This window comes from Talpa occidentalis, unplaced genomic scaffold (assembly GCF_014898055.3).
Source record: "Talpa occidentalis isolate TD23 unplaced genomic scaffold, MPIMG_talOcc4v2.1 talOcc4.11, whole genome shotgun sequence".
NCBI lineage: Eukaryota > Metazoa > Chordata > Mammalia > Eulipotyphla > Talpidae > Talpa > Talpa occidentalis.
Window position 1 is genome coordinate 89,134,211 of NW_023601104.1, and position 17,315 is coordinate 89,151,525.

Consider the following 17,315-nt stretch of genomic DNA (forward strand, 5'->3'; position numbering starts at 1 on the left):
GACCTAACTATAGAGCATTCACATCATTTCTTAATAAATAATTGATCCCTTAACTTTCCCTCAATCTAGACTGGAGCTCAGAAGGATCCATCTATCTGTGAAAAGACACACAAAGCCAGAGACTAGAAAAGGCTATGACAATCCCCTTGAGTTACAAAGCATTTGTTCTCATAAGTTAGCAGTACCTCAATTTATTGCAGCCGTAAAGGGCAGATGTCTGTAGCAGTTAAGCTTTTAACAAAGACAGTACTGAGTGTACAGAGCAGCAGTGGGGCACTGGCACTCAGCAGAACCACAGTCGTGAGCAGGAGTGATATGGTTCTAAGCAGCTGTCATGTACTGCCTTGGAATACTAATCCTCACTTTTCCAGTCTGAGCAAAACCCAGCTGCCAACATTTTAAAAATCTCCAAAATCCCCAGCCCATCTTACTGAGAGCCCTAGAACTTCAAGACTCTAGAATAACTAGAATCTATTTCTCTCACTCTCTTCTCTGGGGTAACAGCAGTAGCTGTGATCAGAGATATCTCAGAACCTGGCCTGGATGAATAACACTTAGGAAAGGCTCCTGGACAACAGGACAATTTGCTAGGACCATACAATCCTGGGCGTGTGGAAAAGAGACTTGGTCAATAGGAAAAGAAAAAAAGAAGAAGCTAAATCTGAGCACTGTTATGGCCATCACCAGTTACATGTGTGCATGAGATTAAGAATCAACGTGTAAGAAATAAATGGGGATATTTTAGTTGATGTTCATGATCTGTGTTTTTGAGGGAAACCTTTATCTGATACATGTTATTACACATCAAAAGGGGGTAAATAAAGGCCTGAAAATGAGGTCACCTTTTATTGCTCTTAAGCAATCCAAGATTCTATTCATTAATCCATCAATTAAAAATTAGGTATCACAACCTGAAGTACACCCATTATATCAGTTTATTCATTTTCTTAGATAATGAATCAGGGAAGTTCATTGCAGTGCAGATATATAACTAAGCCAGACTCCTAACCTGGACAGTCCTGCAGACCGCAGGGAACAAGGACTCTCAGTCCTGTCCTGCCCTTCACTCTCCTTTACCCTCCACTTGGGACAAGGGAAGAAGACACTGCCAAAGCTGATGACATTTGAGAATCACAGAGCTTTAGAACTGGAATGTCCAGAGAGAGCATGAAACACAATTGCTTCATTTTATTTTTGCAGAACAGAGAAACCAAAAATCCAACTAAGAATTTCAAAGTCACACATCTAAATAAAGAGTTTGGGCATCCCTGGGGTTGGGGCCTTCCTTAACTATGGCAACTTACATGATTCTATTTGACCTCAGAAGCCAGGATTTCTTTGCTCCCACACCAGTGAGTCAGTCTGAGCAGAACTTTGTGGATCCAGAGCCAGTTATAAAGTGGTATGTCATGTTGGACATAGTCTACTTTCAAATTGTCATGTCTTTCCTGTGACTGTTCCCTGAGTCACTGTTGTTGGTAGATTGTACTCCAGTTAGCAGATGACTTCTCTTTTCCCTCTTCTGGCTGTGAGCTCAAGGAGAACAGAAACCACATCTGTGCTACAAATCTGCGTTCTCACCTAGCTCACCAAGTCTGGAAAGAAAGAACCAGAGACCTATTATGGAATCTCTAAGTTAACAGTGAAGGTAATTCCAAAGAAACATCATAGCTATTTCCTATAATTTGGGGGCCCAAAACCCACTATAATTAAACCTGTACTGTACTTAAGGCTGAGTATTTACACACTTCAATAACTCAACTTTACTGATATAATTAGGGCACAAAATGAATTTGAAATTTTTATAATCATATTGATTACAGGCTGTCTATTTGTATAATGAAGAGATCAGAGCAGATTGACCTAGGGAGATGGGGGGAAGGGCTAGAAGTGAATAGACCCAGGATGGGTTTCAGATGAGGAACTGGTAAAAACTTGCTGAGATAAATAGAACTAGAATGTGATGGGAGAAAAATCAAGAATATTTGAAGGACAGCAGTGATGCCATTTACTGAGATGGAAAAAAACTAAAAGGAAAATGAGTCTAGAGGTTTCTGGAATCTATTAGATATCCAAACAGAGGTGTCAAGGAAACAAGTGATTATAGAAATCTGGGATTCCAGGGAAAGTTCCAGACTAAGACTTATGATTCACTGATTTGGGAGTCTGCCAAAGAGATGATCTTTGACACCATGGCAGTGAATGAGGGCACCATGGAGAGTGTGCAGTTCAAAAGGAGACTCAGGGCAAAGCCCTAGGATTACACCAAAATTTATAACTCTGTGTCATGTGTACAGCACAGTGCTAGAGATAGTGGGGAAGCAAAGGTATTTAATACACTGTATGACCCTCAATTACCTTACAATCTAATCTTTTTCATATATAAGGGGAAAAGCTACTCAATGCCTCAGAAAGTAAATTGATTAGGTATCAGGAACTATGGATTCTAGCCATTCTCCAGACACTCCAAGCTAGCATGGCGTTCCCTTCTCAAGGCTTTTAATTCCTCTTTTAAGTCCTTTTATTTTTTTAAAGATTTATTTATGCATACAAGAACCGGGGTGCAGACCAGAGGTGCAGAGGGTGAGAGGAGTCACCAGAGACAGAGCAGGGAACAGAACAGGCAGACTGACTGAAATACACTGCTGAGGGGAGCAGCGGGCAAGACAGGAGAGGTCTACTGCACCATGTGGGTAGCTCCCGGGATGGGGATCGAACCCTTGCTGTGGTGGCTGTGGATAGCTTCATAGGTTGAGTCTTAACCCTTTGCACCACCAGGGAGGCCCTTAAGACATTTTAATTCTGCTAAAACAAGGACTGGGTGCAGCTGACATCTACCAGCTCTACTGTTTTCTAATGTCATGATCTCTACGTGGCATCCAAGTGGCACATTCCAACCTCACCTAAGGAAAAGTTCTCTGCTTCCCAGGCAGAATATGCTGCTGCTGCCCCCAAAACACACAGCAGCGACCCAAGGGGTTCACTGGAAGGGAAGTCCCTGAGCTGCAAAGGGCAGCAGCTGCTACCTGCTACTCTTTCTCCAACAGAAAACTCAGAATATCTGCACCCTGGACCCTCAGCTGGTACTCGTGTCAGATGAATGGGTTCCCAGGGAAGAGCAGGTTTGCCCTCAACACATTTTCTTGGTTCTACAAATTAATATTCTCATAGGCATTTAGTTTCCATATTTTCTTTTATGTGACAGAAATAGTTTCACGCAGCTGAACATCTATAACTGAATGTGGCTTCCAAGACAGGGTCCTTGAACTTGACCATGAAGGAAACAGTTCAGTAAAATTTTATATGTAATATCACTGCAATGCATAAAACATGTATTCTTGGGCCTCCCCAGTGGTGCAGTAGTTGAGCGCTGGGTTGCGAATCTGCCCGAAGCCTCTGCAGCGCTGGTTCTTCAATCCCCGGCCATAGGGCGAGGGTCCCACATGGCGTGCAGACCTCTCCTGCCACCTGCTGCTCCCCTCAGCAGTGTACTTCGTCACTCTGCCTGTTCTGCTCTCCACTCTGGCTCTGGTGAATTCTCTCACCCTCCCGTGCCTCTGACTGTACCCAGTGCTTGTATAAATAAATAAATAAATCTTAAAAAAAATGAATGATGGCACATGCTCATAGACACTTATCCAGAGAAGAAGACAGGGTCTTCAGGACCCTCAGGTTGAAGCTCAGTAGTGCACTCATAAGTCCAATACATAGTCAGGTCTTATTGATGCTTGACGGGCATACCACTAACTAGTTTGACTACCCTAGCAAGGAGAAGATGCTTATGTGCTTATATAGTGCCAGTCAACTTATCACCTGTTCTTAGGAACATACAAAGAGATTAAAGATACAAACATGAGCTAGAATATCTCTTGTGTAGAGTAGGGCTTTACAGGATAGCAGGTGGTTTTCAGTAGGTTAAAACAGTTTAACCAAACTGATGGCATTGAGGACTTTGTTATTTGGGTCATGATACTGTCACTCACATCACTACACATAACAGACAATGTAGCTAGAGCTGAACATTTGGGATGAGCAGATGTATCTCTATCATCTTAGCAAAGCCTCAGAACTGCTAAAGAAAAAAATCTAAACATGACATCGAGCCATTGCCAGATGTCAAGATTAGGAGATGCTCTTCTTCACAGGTAGTGCAAGCTCCCCGGTGAGGGTACAGGTGAGAGTTATCCACTTTACTGCAAGAGAAATACTCACGCAAGCTGACCTTAGTCTCACGTGCTCATATATTCCCTGGCCACCTTGCCACATTCCCTAGTCTTTGGTTGGCAGTCCTGATCTAGAAATTGCCCCTTAAACTGATCTGCTGTTCACTTTGCTTGAAGTATTAGACTATTTTGATCTAGGGTCTGACCTGGGCCACCCCAATGCTGCTGTGTCACAAATAAGTTTTCAGCATTCCACCTATGTCTTCATAGGCAGAATAGGTAAACAAATACTTCTTTCTAAACCACCATCCCTGTTATGGACCAATGAGAGCAAGAGATGGGCCATATGATGCAGCCCAACCACAGGACACCATTTGGGTTTATGGGAAATATAGTCTTAGAATTGTGTTGGACTTGTCTCATTTTACTCAAATGATCAATGCTTCCAAGAAAAAAAAAATAAGAGACAATGGTAAATTGAGTGACCAGGTTGATGGTGTTATCCTGGGTGGAACAGCATTCCCTGACCCAAAGGAATAATGTTCCTTTATAAAGAATGTTAGAAAACATCTTTCCTTCACCCATCTTCAGAAGTGTCTATTCAGGATGCTGAAGATCAAAGTAGAGGCCATAGTGTTGTTAGAAATAAGAGATAAAATAACCCAAGAAACCTTGGGACCCTTTCTTCCGAACACCATCCACTCCTTATGTACACATGGCTTCTCTGCTTCGTCTTTCCTACTGTTCCAGGGACAACCATTGTAACACCTACCACACATTAGCACATTTCCCATTGTTTCTCTAGAAGGACAATATACTCCTTGATCAAACTCAGGGCTGTGTCAGTTTTTTGGCATTTCCAGCATCTAACACAGTGCCTGAAACATACTAAGGTTTTAATAATGTCTGTTGCAAGTACAAAAAAAATAAGTAAAAGGGACTCAAAATGTCTCTACTGAGAAATCAGTTTCAATAAAGAAAAAAACAATGGCATTGAAAAGCTCTATTTTCATTCCAAGTAGAATAGAGTCCTACTCCATTTTTATACTCCACTGATTCATTCTGAACATGGTGTCAGGAACAATACAGGGCCAACAAACAATTAGTGGGGGAACAACACCATCAGTTGAACCGTCTGGGATTTGAACGATGTATAGATCAAATGTCTTAAATTTGCTAGGTTCCTCCTCATTTGACCAGGATGGATGACTCTTAGCTGCACTGCACTCTTTGCTGCACTGATTTCCCCTCATATATCCCCAATCAAGTGCCTTTAATGACTAGTCAGAAGTGACAATACAAAAGGTGCAGTGACTTTCATTGTACTTGGCGAATCTTGGACCAACTCCCACTGATTTGCCCTTGGACTAGGTGAGCTCAGAGACACCTTGCATAGCATGGTACAGTCACGTCTGCCTGTCTCCAGCCAAACACCAGTTCCCTGAGTTGTGAAGAGACCCAAGACGAAGGAGTGAGATGCCAGAAGTGACATTTAGTCCTTTTACTACCTTTGTAGACAGTGAAAGGTCTGTCTGGGTTACTCCAAAACTGCCTCACGCATCTCAAAAGTTAAATGACTTTTCTATCCTCCAAACCACCACAAGGGTATTCTACCGACAAAGAGATTTGAAATGCATTTAGGAACTTAACAGACAGACCAGCGCCACGTGGCCTACTTCTGTTCCAGATGGCTTCCTCCTCATCTTAGCTCATGTTCTAGTTGTTGCTGCATTGAAAATTCAGCTAATCTGAATTTAAATCCCATAAGCTTCAAGAAAACTCTTTTTTTCTCATTCTTTCCAATGTCCAGTATCCAGTTTTGGTCCAAATATAAGAAGGGGTTGCAGCTCTCTGAAATACACCTACCTAGCAATGCAGTTGGTCTCACAAAACAATCCTTATGCTGCTCATCCAGTACCTGGTCCAGGATCCAGGGACCAGGATCCCATCCTCATCACCAGACAACTATTACACAGACAATTCTAGCCACTGGCAATCTACAGAGATAAGATGCTACAGGTGCCACTTCAAGAAAATCCTCTTCTCTGAACATCCATGTCTTCCTGATCTGGTTCACCAACAAAGTGCATGCTGCTGCCTTGTAGTATCTTGTGGATGTCTCAGCTCCTCAGCTAAATAAATTATAAGCTTCTTGAGAGCAGGAACTATGTCCATTATAGAGGTAGTATCCTCAAAGCCCTAGAGCGATGCCCTCAGCAACAATTTTATAGCTATGCAAATTATCCTTTCATATAAAACAGGCTGACAACTCATGGACTGTCAGTTGGAGTCTATGCTGGGCATCATAAAGCATAAGAAAAACTGTAATCTGGAAAGAGCTTATGAAATCTCCCTGTCTTTGTGTCATATCTCTGCTTACATTCTCTCTGCCCTTCACCCCAACTGTGAATTCAGTGCAAATGTAAGATGCAGAGGGGTCCTCCCAGAGCACTGTCCATAAAGGGTCAGCCCCCAGTTTGTTTACCACCTCCTCATCCACCTCTCATGCCCCTCCCCCACTGCATATTCCAGTCCATTCTGGGCTTTGTTAAGTTCCTCAACTGTGCTGTTATCACTCACATCTGTATCTTGGCATACACAGTCCTGACTATCTAAAATGCAATGACTTCCTCCAACCTCTTTGCCCAGCAAGCTCCTATTCATGCTTCAAGTCTCAACTGTCATATTTCTTCCTTGCAGAAGCCTCCCCTATGGTAAGTTAAGTTCCTAGCAAAAGAATCTAAGTACTTTCCCATTAATGATGATGAGAATAATTATGCTCATATAATCACTAACATTTATTAAATGCTGATAATAGCCGAGTAACCTACTGATTCCATCCTGACTCCATCATCATCAATATCTTGTGAATAAAGTTCTTGATTATCAACATTTTATAGAAGACTAAATCAAATCTCAAAGACACTTACTATCTTGAAAATGTTTATACCACCATGACAGTCAGGTCACCAAGTGTAGGCCCCAAGTTCATGTTCTCAACCAACACTGCCTTTTTACTGTGTTTGCAATTCTTAATGAATAGCTAAATATTCCAGGTAGCAAGACTGTCCAGCAGAACAAGACTGTGTCTGTTTTGTTCAGAACTGTATTTGTAAAGCTTATCCAAGATCGAGCATGTAGGAACCACTAAACAGCAGGAGTTGAATGAATGAATGAAATAGTTGGCTTGCTCACCTGAAATCCTCAAGGAGAAGTATCTACCTGCTTTATTTTTTTTTTTTTTAGATACTTAGTCAAAAATGTATCATGATCAGGGTAGTATTTATTTTAAGTTTCCCTTTGTGTGATTCAAACCTAGCCTGTCAGATCTGGAAAGCAGTGAACACAAGAACACCCTTCTCTAGAAGAAAACAAGCACAGGTAGGCCCCAAGGCTTGACTGTACAGGGACTCCAGTGCCACAATCACACAACTCAGCCCCAGCATGCTGCCCACAAGGCCACTCACCCCTCTCGCAGGTCCTGCCCCAGTAGCCGGTGCCCGTGCAGTCACAGATGAAGCGGTTCCAGCCGTCCTTGCACACAGCGTTGTTCTTGCAGGGGTAACTGTCACACTGCTTAGCGCTCATCCGTGAACAGGAGGACTTGACGCCTGCTGCATTCTGCATCTCCGCCAGCTGCCGGATGTTCTTGCTGCGCCCGTCGATGAACAGGTCACGAATGCAGCCCACATAGCCGTAGTTGAGCATGGCAGTCCAGAGCTCAGTGGGGAGGATGAGGCCAGCACGGTTCTCTGGCAGCCCACCCAGGTACATGTCTCCTTCCAGGTCCAGGATCTCGCTCTCCCCACTGGCGGTGAAAGGTGTGCGCCTGCTGTTCACGGATATGGTACCTGGATGGGGACATGGACACGAGGTAAGTCCACAGTCCCCTTGGCCTGTCTTATGCACTTAATTTATAAATGAAATGGGTGAAGCTGTCAGCCCAGCATCAAAGGAGAGGTTAGTTCTAAGAGTAGTCTCCTCTGGCCAGGAAAGAGCAATACAAGCTAGAGGATGAAAGTCTGCACATTGATAAAAGGACAATGTAGAGATTTCAACTTCTACTACTAAGACAGCCTGGGCCATATGAAATCTCAGGACATTCCCCTAGCCCAGCACCTCCTATTTCTCTGCTTGAAAGTCTTGGCTGAGCAGTCACGTGCCACATAGGCTGAGCAGCATAGTGCCTATCTGTGTTTGCACCTGAGTTCTGCCATGTATTAGCTGGATAACCTCCAAGAAGTGACCTCACCTTCAGAGGTCATCATATCATCATCTGTAAAATGGGAAAACAACTGTGCCCATTTCATAGGTTGGCATGATGACTGGATCTTACTCTGTTCCATACTCTGCTCTGTATTTACTTGCTATGTCTTCTTCAGTGGCTCTTCACCCCCAAAAGGATAGAACTTGCACTTGTCTCCCTCCAAGCACTGACACCCTCTACACTGTCATTAGCTTCCAGCCCTGCCACGAAATATTTGGAGCATTGCTTTTGTTCAGTCTTCATTGTGACATATCTCTTTATTTGCTAATTTAACAAATATGTACTAAACACCTAAACTTGGCAAGCATGCCCTGCTCTCGGGGAGCTGATGTTCCAGAACAGAGGGACAGAAAAATAAACACATCATCCAATAAACAAGACAAATTAGCTAATGGCAGGTGCTAGGACAAGTGAAAAATGGATGCCCCGGCACCAGACCGTGGGTTCTATTTCAAGTGTACTGTTGGTGAAGGTCTCCCTAAGCAGGTAACAGGTAAGCTGAAATCAGAATGTTAAGAAAGTAACAACCAAGCAAAGTCTAGAGGAAGAACATGCCAAGCAAGGGGAATGACACCTGCAAAGGCCTGGGGGCAGGCAGGGATGTTGCTAGAATGGCAAAGGCAAGAGGGAGCAAGTGGGAAATAAGGTCAGAGATTAAGGGGAATGTCAGATTGTAGAAGATGTAAGCCAGAGCCTGACTTGGAGATTCGGGTACAGGGATTCTGGTCGAATGACTCTCAGCAACTAGCTCAGCCCATTGAGCCACTTTAGAGCTCCATTTCCTGAACTTTATTTTATTTATTTATTTATTTATTTATTTATTTATTTATTTATGCATACAAGTATTGGGGTACAGGCCAGAGGTGTGGGGGGGTAAGAGGATTCACCAGAGACAGAGTAGGGAACAGAACAGGCAGATCCACTGAAATACACTGCTGAGGGGTGCTGCAGGTGAGACTGGAGAGGTCTGCTGCACCATGTGGGTATCTCCCTGGCCAGGAATCGAACTCATGCTTCAGCGGCTGAGAACAGCTTTATAGGTTGTATCTTCTTAACCCCTTGCACCACCAGGGAGGCCCCATTTCCTGAACTTTAAAATCAAGGGAATATCTAAATATCATGCCAGACAATTTCAAATTATTTAGAATTCTTAAAGTACTTTCTTGGTGCCAAGATAACTGAGTCATGCCATCCATCAATCAGCCTTCACTACTGTCTGAGTCTCAATTCCCTCAGCTATGAAGGGGATAACTAGAAGGGCTAGAAAGATCAAATGAGATCAGGAATGTGACATACATACAAGTGGCAAAGTCAACACAGGCGTAGAAAGGGCATCAGGGTCCTCTGGGACGGTAAAGCCAACAACATGCTCCCTCTTTCTCTCCCCTAGAAAGTTCCTCCTAGACAAATATGCCTTCCCCTTTTGTTTTGTGATCTACTAAAAACCTACATAATAATAGTAATGTCCTAACCTTCATTTAAAGACTTTATGTGATTTTTGGACTTGACCTCAAAACAATCTTGTGAGGCAGGATTGGTATTTCCTCAATTTCACAAATGTGGAAGTCGAGGTTTTTGTCTCCTTCCTCTCTTGCACAGTTTGCTTCCTTTTCTCTCCACAGGTACACAGAGATAATTGGGTCACAACTACTGGGGAGAAGCATCTATTGACAAGCAGGGACAGTACCCAAAGTGACTGAAGTTTGGGGGCCTTAAATATAACCTAAGGACAACCTATCTTCTGATTGTGTGGCCACAGTAGTTTTGGATGCATTTATTAAGTTTTAAAAAAATCAGTCCCACTTTTTGGGGAATGACCATAAATGGTTTTCCTGATTACCTCTTAGTTATATTCTTTAGGACAAGCAGGGAAAAAGGTACCATGCTCAGATTCACTGCAGATGCTTTTATAACTGCTCACATTAATATAGGTTTACAGCTGAAAAAAAACACACCAGGAAATACTCTCAAGAAGAAGTGAAGTTTTGTCCATCATATCATAATTTTACATTATGTTGCTTCAGTGGGAACAATTATTTGTTTACTCTTCAATTTGTAAGCTTTCAGCAAATTTGCCAGAACTTTAAAACATTGGCCAATGCCTTAGCTCCCATTTTTGAAATTCATGTCTTCTGAAGTCCAAACAGGTACTTTTCCCTTATCTATAGTTCCACATTTCTGGATTCAGTTACCCATGGTCAACTGTGGTCCAAAATATTTTGTAAAACAAAATATATTGAAAGAGAAAGAGAGACTATAGTCACATAATTTTCATTATAGTATATTGCCATAATTGTTTCTATTTTATTATTAGGTAGAATGTTAATCTCTTACTATGCCTAATTTATAAATGTTGTGCTAGATATAAATGTATAGGGAAAAACATATTACATGTTGGGTTTGGGACTGTCCAGGATTTCAGGCATCCACTGGGATTCTAAAAAATATCCCTCAAGGATAAGGGTGACTACATATTTGTCAAAGATGGGTCTACTGCTGGTTCTAATAAAACAAAATGACTATCCTATTTGAGAAAGCAATTCATGTGGAGAACAAACGGAAATAGTTATCTAGCAATTTTACATGTTCTAACTTGCCTGTGACACAAGTAACCTTTCAAGTGTCAAGGTCTAGATCGGTCAGTCATGAATCCCATCAATCATGACTGAACTCCAGGGACCCAAAATCTATGATCATAAAAATCAACAATGACATGTCCTTTGTAATTCTCACACAGCTTTCTGGCTCTGTCCTACTGACATTTTATGGGTAAACTTATAGGAAGACTTGGCCTCCAGAGAAATGCTTTCTGTATGTACCTTTCTGATGGAAAAAAAAAAAAAAAAGCACAAGGTACTCATTCTCACTCATCAAGCACATTCGATTTGAAGCCTCTTGATTTTGATTAGATTTCAGATAATCAATAAAGCATCCTGCTGGGCAATAAACCAGCTCAAACTGCAATCTTTCCCATGTGTTCTCTACCCAGAACCCATCCAGTTCCTCCAAAGAGCAACACTGCTCAGCTCCACCTTCCCTCCATCTCTAGAATTATACAGAAAAGCCATCCCACTGAAGCTTAGCCTTTCCTGATGTCTTCTGACAGAACCTAATGCTTTCTATTATTGGCCAAATGCACCTAGAGAAAAAATGTCCAAATGAAAGACTTTTTTGTGTTTACCAGGAGAACGAATCCTTAAAAGCATCTCAAGCATAGCCAAGACTCTCCTTGAGTAAAACGCTACGTAAACGGACAACCAAGAAGTAAGTGTGAAATTCAAATGCTCTAATTATCACTTTGGAGAAATGCCCTTTCTAATGGAAGAATGTGACCTTCATTGGCACATGGTCCATAGAAAGCTAGGCTGACTGTACAGGCATCTAAAGCCCTAGATTTTCTATTTGTGGTTCCCTACCCTCTCTCTTTGTTACTATTCCAGAGTGGTTATGTACTGCCAACGGCAAGCTTGTTTGATCTGCGGCTGCAGAAACAAACAAAGCCATTTAAACCAAATGTAAAATGTTATAAGAGGAAGGGAGAGTTAGTGAGGTTGCAAAGAGTGAAATATAGGCTTTCACACCAAAGGAAGGCTTTAAATTGAACATGACTTCAGGAAAAATCAATTTGCCTTTTCCTTTCTTGTCATAATTTTTCCCTGCAACATGACTCTTGCCAATTACTGAAGGGTATAGTGTTGCACAAGCTCTCGCACAGTGAAGCTTATCCTACAGAGTAATCACATAATGCAGCATCTGTGATGTCACAATTGGTTTCCATAGTGATGAAGAAAAGGGAAAAAAAGGAGGGAGGAGAGGAAACCATCACACCAGTGACATGACAGTCACTGTGGTAGCCGTGGAAATGCTACTTGTAAAATCATCCTTAGCTCCAGGATCCTGGACTATCACTGAGCCAATTGTGCAGTGAGTGACAGGAAGATGAAGTCGAGAACGTGAGTCCCAGGTGAGACAGCGTCTTTGGAACATAACCTCACAACCACCACTAAAGAGACAGCAAAAGAATCAACAAGCCTGCCAGCGCAAAGATAAAATAAAAACAAAGTCAGGAGACACTGAAAGCGCTGGCTTCCCTCTAGTCTCAGCCTCCCATCCTGCCTCTTCCTACCTGATCTGCCATCGCGCTGAATATCCACGTGGTACCATTCCCCATCGTTGGCTTTCTTCTGAGTGGCTTTCACTTTGATGGTGCCAGAGCCCATGTCCAGCAGCAGGTAGAGGTTGCCATCAAGGAGTTCCACAGCAAAGAAGTCCACCTTGGCGTTCTTCTGGCTCCGGATGTCCTTCCTCTCTTGGGGCTTACCGTGAGTGAAGAGGATCAGACCGTTGGGCTCAGTGGTGCGGAAATCAAAGGAGATGGAGCCCATGCGCTTGGTGTTCCACTTGGGCAAGCTGATGTAAGCCTCTGGGGTCTCGAAGTTGATGGGATCCAGCGTGGCCACATTTTCACACTTGAACACAACTTCACCATAGATTTTCATCTTGGTGTCCCCAATTCGGGCCAGGCGAGACAGCTCCAGACGGATGTCATTATTCTTATAAACAACCTGTCAAAAGCCAAACGAGTGCCATGTGAATCAATATTGCACACAGTAACCATCCATTGCTCACTGGGAACCTGGGAGAAAGGTCCAAGAAGATGCTTCAGGACAAGGTCATCTGAAACAATGGAAATCGTGAGACACAGCACTTGAAAACCCCCCTACAAGCCCTGAATAAGCCCCTAGCTTTCCATTTTGTCTGTCATACAGTCCTTCTGTCTTTCTTCTTCATGCCAGTTTTATTTATTGTTAGAAATTTGTACAACATAAGCTCGTAAATAAAAAATCAAGAGAGGGGCCTCCCCGGTGGCGCAGTGGTTGAGCCCTGGGTTACAAAGCTGCCCGCGGCCTCTGCGGTGCCGGTTCGATACCCGGCTGCTCCCCGGCCACTGGAGGAGGGTCCCACATGGCGCGCAGACCTCTCCTGCTGCCCGCTGCTCCCCTTAGCAGTGTACTTCAGTCCTTCTGCCTGCTCTGCTCCCCGCTCTGGTTCTGGTGAATTCTCTCACCCTCCTGCGCTTCTGACTTTACCCAGTGCATGTATAAACAAATAAACAAACAAACAAATAAACAAATAAATAAATAAAATATGTGCCTCTTTAAAAAAAAAATCAAGAGAGATTGAGTTGCACAGAGATAAATACTGGCAAAGGTATTTACTGAAGTGTCTTCAGGTATCAAAAGCCCTAAATGGCCATCAATAACAATCAACCACATCCTTATAATGGAATATTATGCCACCCTTAAAACACGCCAGACCATTAGATTTTGTTTTTTTTTTTTTAAAGATTTATTTATTTATGTATATAAGACCTGGGGTATAGGCCAGAGGTGGGGGGCAGGTCACAGGGTTCACCAGAGAAGGAATGGGGAACATAACAGATGGATTGACTGAAATACACTGCTGAGGGGAGCAGAGGGTGAGATAGAAGAGGTCTGATGAGCTGTGTTGGTCAGCTCCCTGTCGGGGGATCGAACTCATGCTGTGGTGGCTGCGGATAGCTTCATAGGTTGTGTCAACCCTTGCACCACAAGGGAGGCCCCAGGACCATTAGGTTTTGATGTGAATGCTCCTCAAGTGATATTGTTAATTAGGAAGGAGCAGAACAGTCTGTATGCTTGTGTTATCCTTGCATTAAAATGTGTATATTGGGGTATGTAGTGTATGATGGGTTTGTGTACATACTCAGATGCAGAAAACATCTTTGGAAGAAAATATAAACTATGAAATTGTCAACAGGGAGTAAACTTATGGGATTAATATTCACAGGCGGGAATGAGATTTCTTTTTTACTTTCTTTTACTTCTTACATTGTTTGACTTTTAAAAAACTCTGTGAATATATTGCTTTAAAAAATTAAATAAGGACCTCCCTGGTGGCTCAAGGGGTTAAGCACTACACTATGAAGCAATCCGCAGCCTCTGAAGCACCAGTTCGATCCCCAGCCGACCAGGGAGAAACCCACATTGCGCAGCAGACCTCTCCTGTCTTGCCCGCTGCTCCCCTCAGCAGTGTATGTCAGTCAGTCTGCCTGTTCTGTTCCCCTCCTGTCTCTGGTGAATCCTCCCACCCCACCCCCAGCATCTCTGGCCTATACCCCCATTTGTGTATACATAAATAAATAAATCTTTAAAAAAATTAAATAAGAGTTGATAAGGAAGGAATTCTGTGATATTTATGCCCATTGCAAATGCCTTCTATATACATACAACAGGAAAATTACTCTAAAACACACAAAAAATATCTCATGAGTTCCCAAATGTGGTATAATGCATGTAAAAGCAGGAATTCATCTTGTTTCCAAAAATTCAAATTTTAAAAATGTTTCATTGTTGTTGACTTGAATTTAAAGCAATGCCCTAGGATGGATCTTGGTCCTCTGATCTCTCAAGCATGTCACATCCATATAATAACAGACAGGAAAGGAAAACAGAAAAGACAGAAGCTAAAATTTGAGAACAGATTATGCCAACTACTTTATATGTCCTGTACACTATCTTAGCAAGTTCTAAGACAGAACTTAAGGATCAGGATTTAGGTTCAATCCCATACCCACTACATATAAACTATGTGATCTTGGCAAAGTTATTTATCTTATCTGGGTCTGCTTATTCCTCTGAAATGAGATTATAGAAGTAAAGTACAGTTTGTAAAGAAAAAGTTAATACCTTTAAAGCTCTAGAAATGGCACATAGCAAGGTCACTAAAATCTCAGTTATTTTGGGGTTGGTGGTTGCACTCACTGTGAATCACATCTCATGCCCAAGAAGGCTGTAATATCTCCATATTCAATAAAATAGCAAGATTTATGTGTGAAAATCAGTTTACAATCCATCCCAGTGATAAAAAATTATTCAGATAGGTAATTTCAGTACATGCCATTTAATCGCTCACATCCAACTGCAGAATTATTTCCTTTCTTGCCACTTCCACCTGGACAGAATCAAGGAGAGCTGTATGCCTTTTAATGTATAACTAATGACAACAAATTTAAAATTCTTAGTATATGCTCTTGACCATGGGTCTAACCCCAGTCAACAGCACTGAAAATAATGCTACTAATATTTATTGAGCACCTACTACAGGCACCGTGGTAAGGCTCTAAAGCCTACAACACCCATTTGAAATATTGACCATCATTTCCGTATTTCAAAGAACCAGAACCAAATAAAGAGAGTAGTTAAGGAGCCATCCCACAGTCACACAGCTGGTAAGGGGCAGAGCAGAACCTGAACCCAGGGAGCTGGACTCCAACTGGGCTCTGTGCTTAATTCAGAATGAGGTCCTACTAGCAGCACCCAGGAAACTCATCTTTAACATGACTTGGGAAGTCATGCAACCACCAACCCCTAATATGTCCAACTATCCAATTCAAAAGCTGACTTTCTCATCTTAGTTCCCCTGGACAGACCATGTGCACAGGGGAAACCCTGCAGGATCCTTAGCATTACATGAGCGAACAAGAAAAGAAGCAGTGAGTGTGTAGTAATTGGCACCTTCTCCTTTCCCCCCACTGCCATGCCCCAGCACATGCAAACTCTCTGTTACGACCAAACTTCAGCTTTCTCTGTATTTAAATGCCTATGACTAAAGCTCCTTGTAAAGGTTAAGTATTAATGCAATTCATACTAAATTAATTACATTATGTAAGACTGAGGTTTGGATCCATTGAACAGTAAATGAAAGAGAACTCAGGCATCCTTATAGGAAGCAAAAAACAGAACAGAAAATGACCTTTTAGTCATACATAAAGTCATACATACTAAGGCATACAGCATCCTAGAAGGAGGAACTCTTCTGCGAGAAGGGACGATAGTTGAGGCTGTGTTACCAGGTGAGTGAAAGAATAGAATGCAGGTTTCTGGAGAGATAGGAGTGTCAGGGCCAGAAAGTAGCCCAAGATAATGAGGCTTTCCTCAACAGGCTTTTTGAAAGTGAGCTCTCCACTCTGCAGCCCTGACATTGTCTATTTATATGGAGTTTCCCCTATGATGGGCAAAGGGCCAACACCTTTCTCACTGACAATTGAGTAACCCGTCTGAGTCCCTTTTATTCACTTCCCAAGGTGAGAACCGCAATACCTATTAGAGGATCTGCCCCCAACTCCTTCCCCTCCACCTCACCCCGACAAGCTGTTATCAAGATTGAATGGGATGTCACACCTGGGAGAACATAGAAAATCCTAAACTGGTACACACTGACAGGGGCCTCAACTGAGGTTCTGCTGAGGATCTCTCACCCACAGGAAAAGGCCAGGAGTCATGTAGTCAATGGAGGGAATACTCAATTGAGAAGCTCCCTTGTCGGCATCCCCACTCCCCAACCCACCAGCCTGGTACAGGTCCATGGCCATCGCCACGCAGAGAGGGGCCAGCATCTTGGGTAGGGCACAGAGACAGGCAACCCAGCTGGACCCCCAGCAAGGCAAATTAGTATCTGCAGTGTTCTCTGAAAGTAGCGACTTTCAACTAAATGAAAGTCGCTGCCTAATGTCTGAACTGAGATGTAGCATCAAGCGACAGAAAGCAGCCTTGGTTGACAAGTTGCCCCAAAGAGGAGCAATTAAACACAAAGTAGAAATGGCTCCCCATGGGGGAAGGTGTCACACAGCCTGGGAGGCAGAGGCAGAGTCACAAAGAGTGACAAGCTGGTCTTGTCACCCTACTGTTTAGAATTGTAGATCTTGTTTTGGAGCCAGACAGTAAAATAGCTGAGAACAGAATCTCAGAGTTCCTCTAGATTCTCGCAGAATGACTCTTTAACTCTGTTGATGGAGACACTAAGATGACTCCATAATCTCTGACACAGGCACACAGGAGCAAGGC

General features: G+C 42.8%; 1 protein-coding gene across 1 annotated transcript in view; it reads right to left on the reverse strand.

Annotated features, from left to right (window-relative positions):
- The window catches only part of NRXN3 (neurexin 3), a 1,487,041-nt gene that overhangs the window by 1,035,434 nt on the left and 434,292 nt on the right, over positions 1-17,315 (reverse strand). Inside the window, exons 4-5 of the mRNA XM_054691888.1 lie at positions 12,557-12,995; positions 7,631-8,014 (exon numbers count right to left, since the gene is read on the reverse strand). Coding sequence (XP_054547863.1) covers positions 7,631-8,014; positions 12,557-12,995 — 823 coding nt within the window. The remainder of the gene's footprint in view (positions 1-7,630; positions 8,015-12,556; positions 12,996-17,315) is intronic.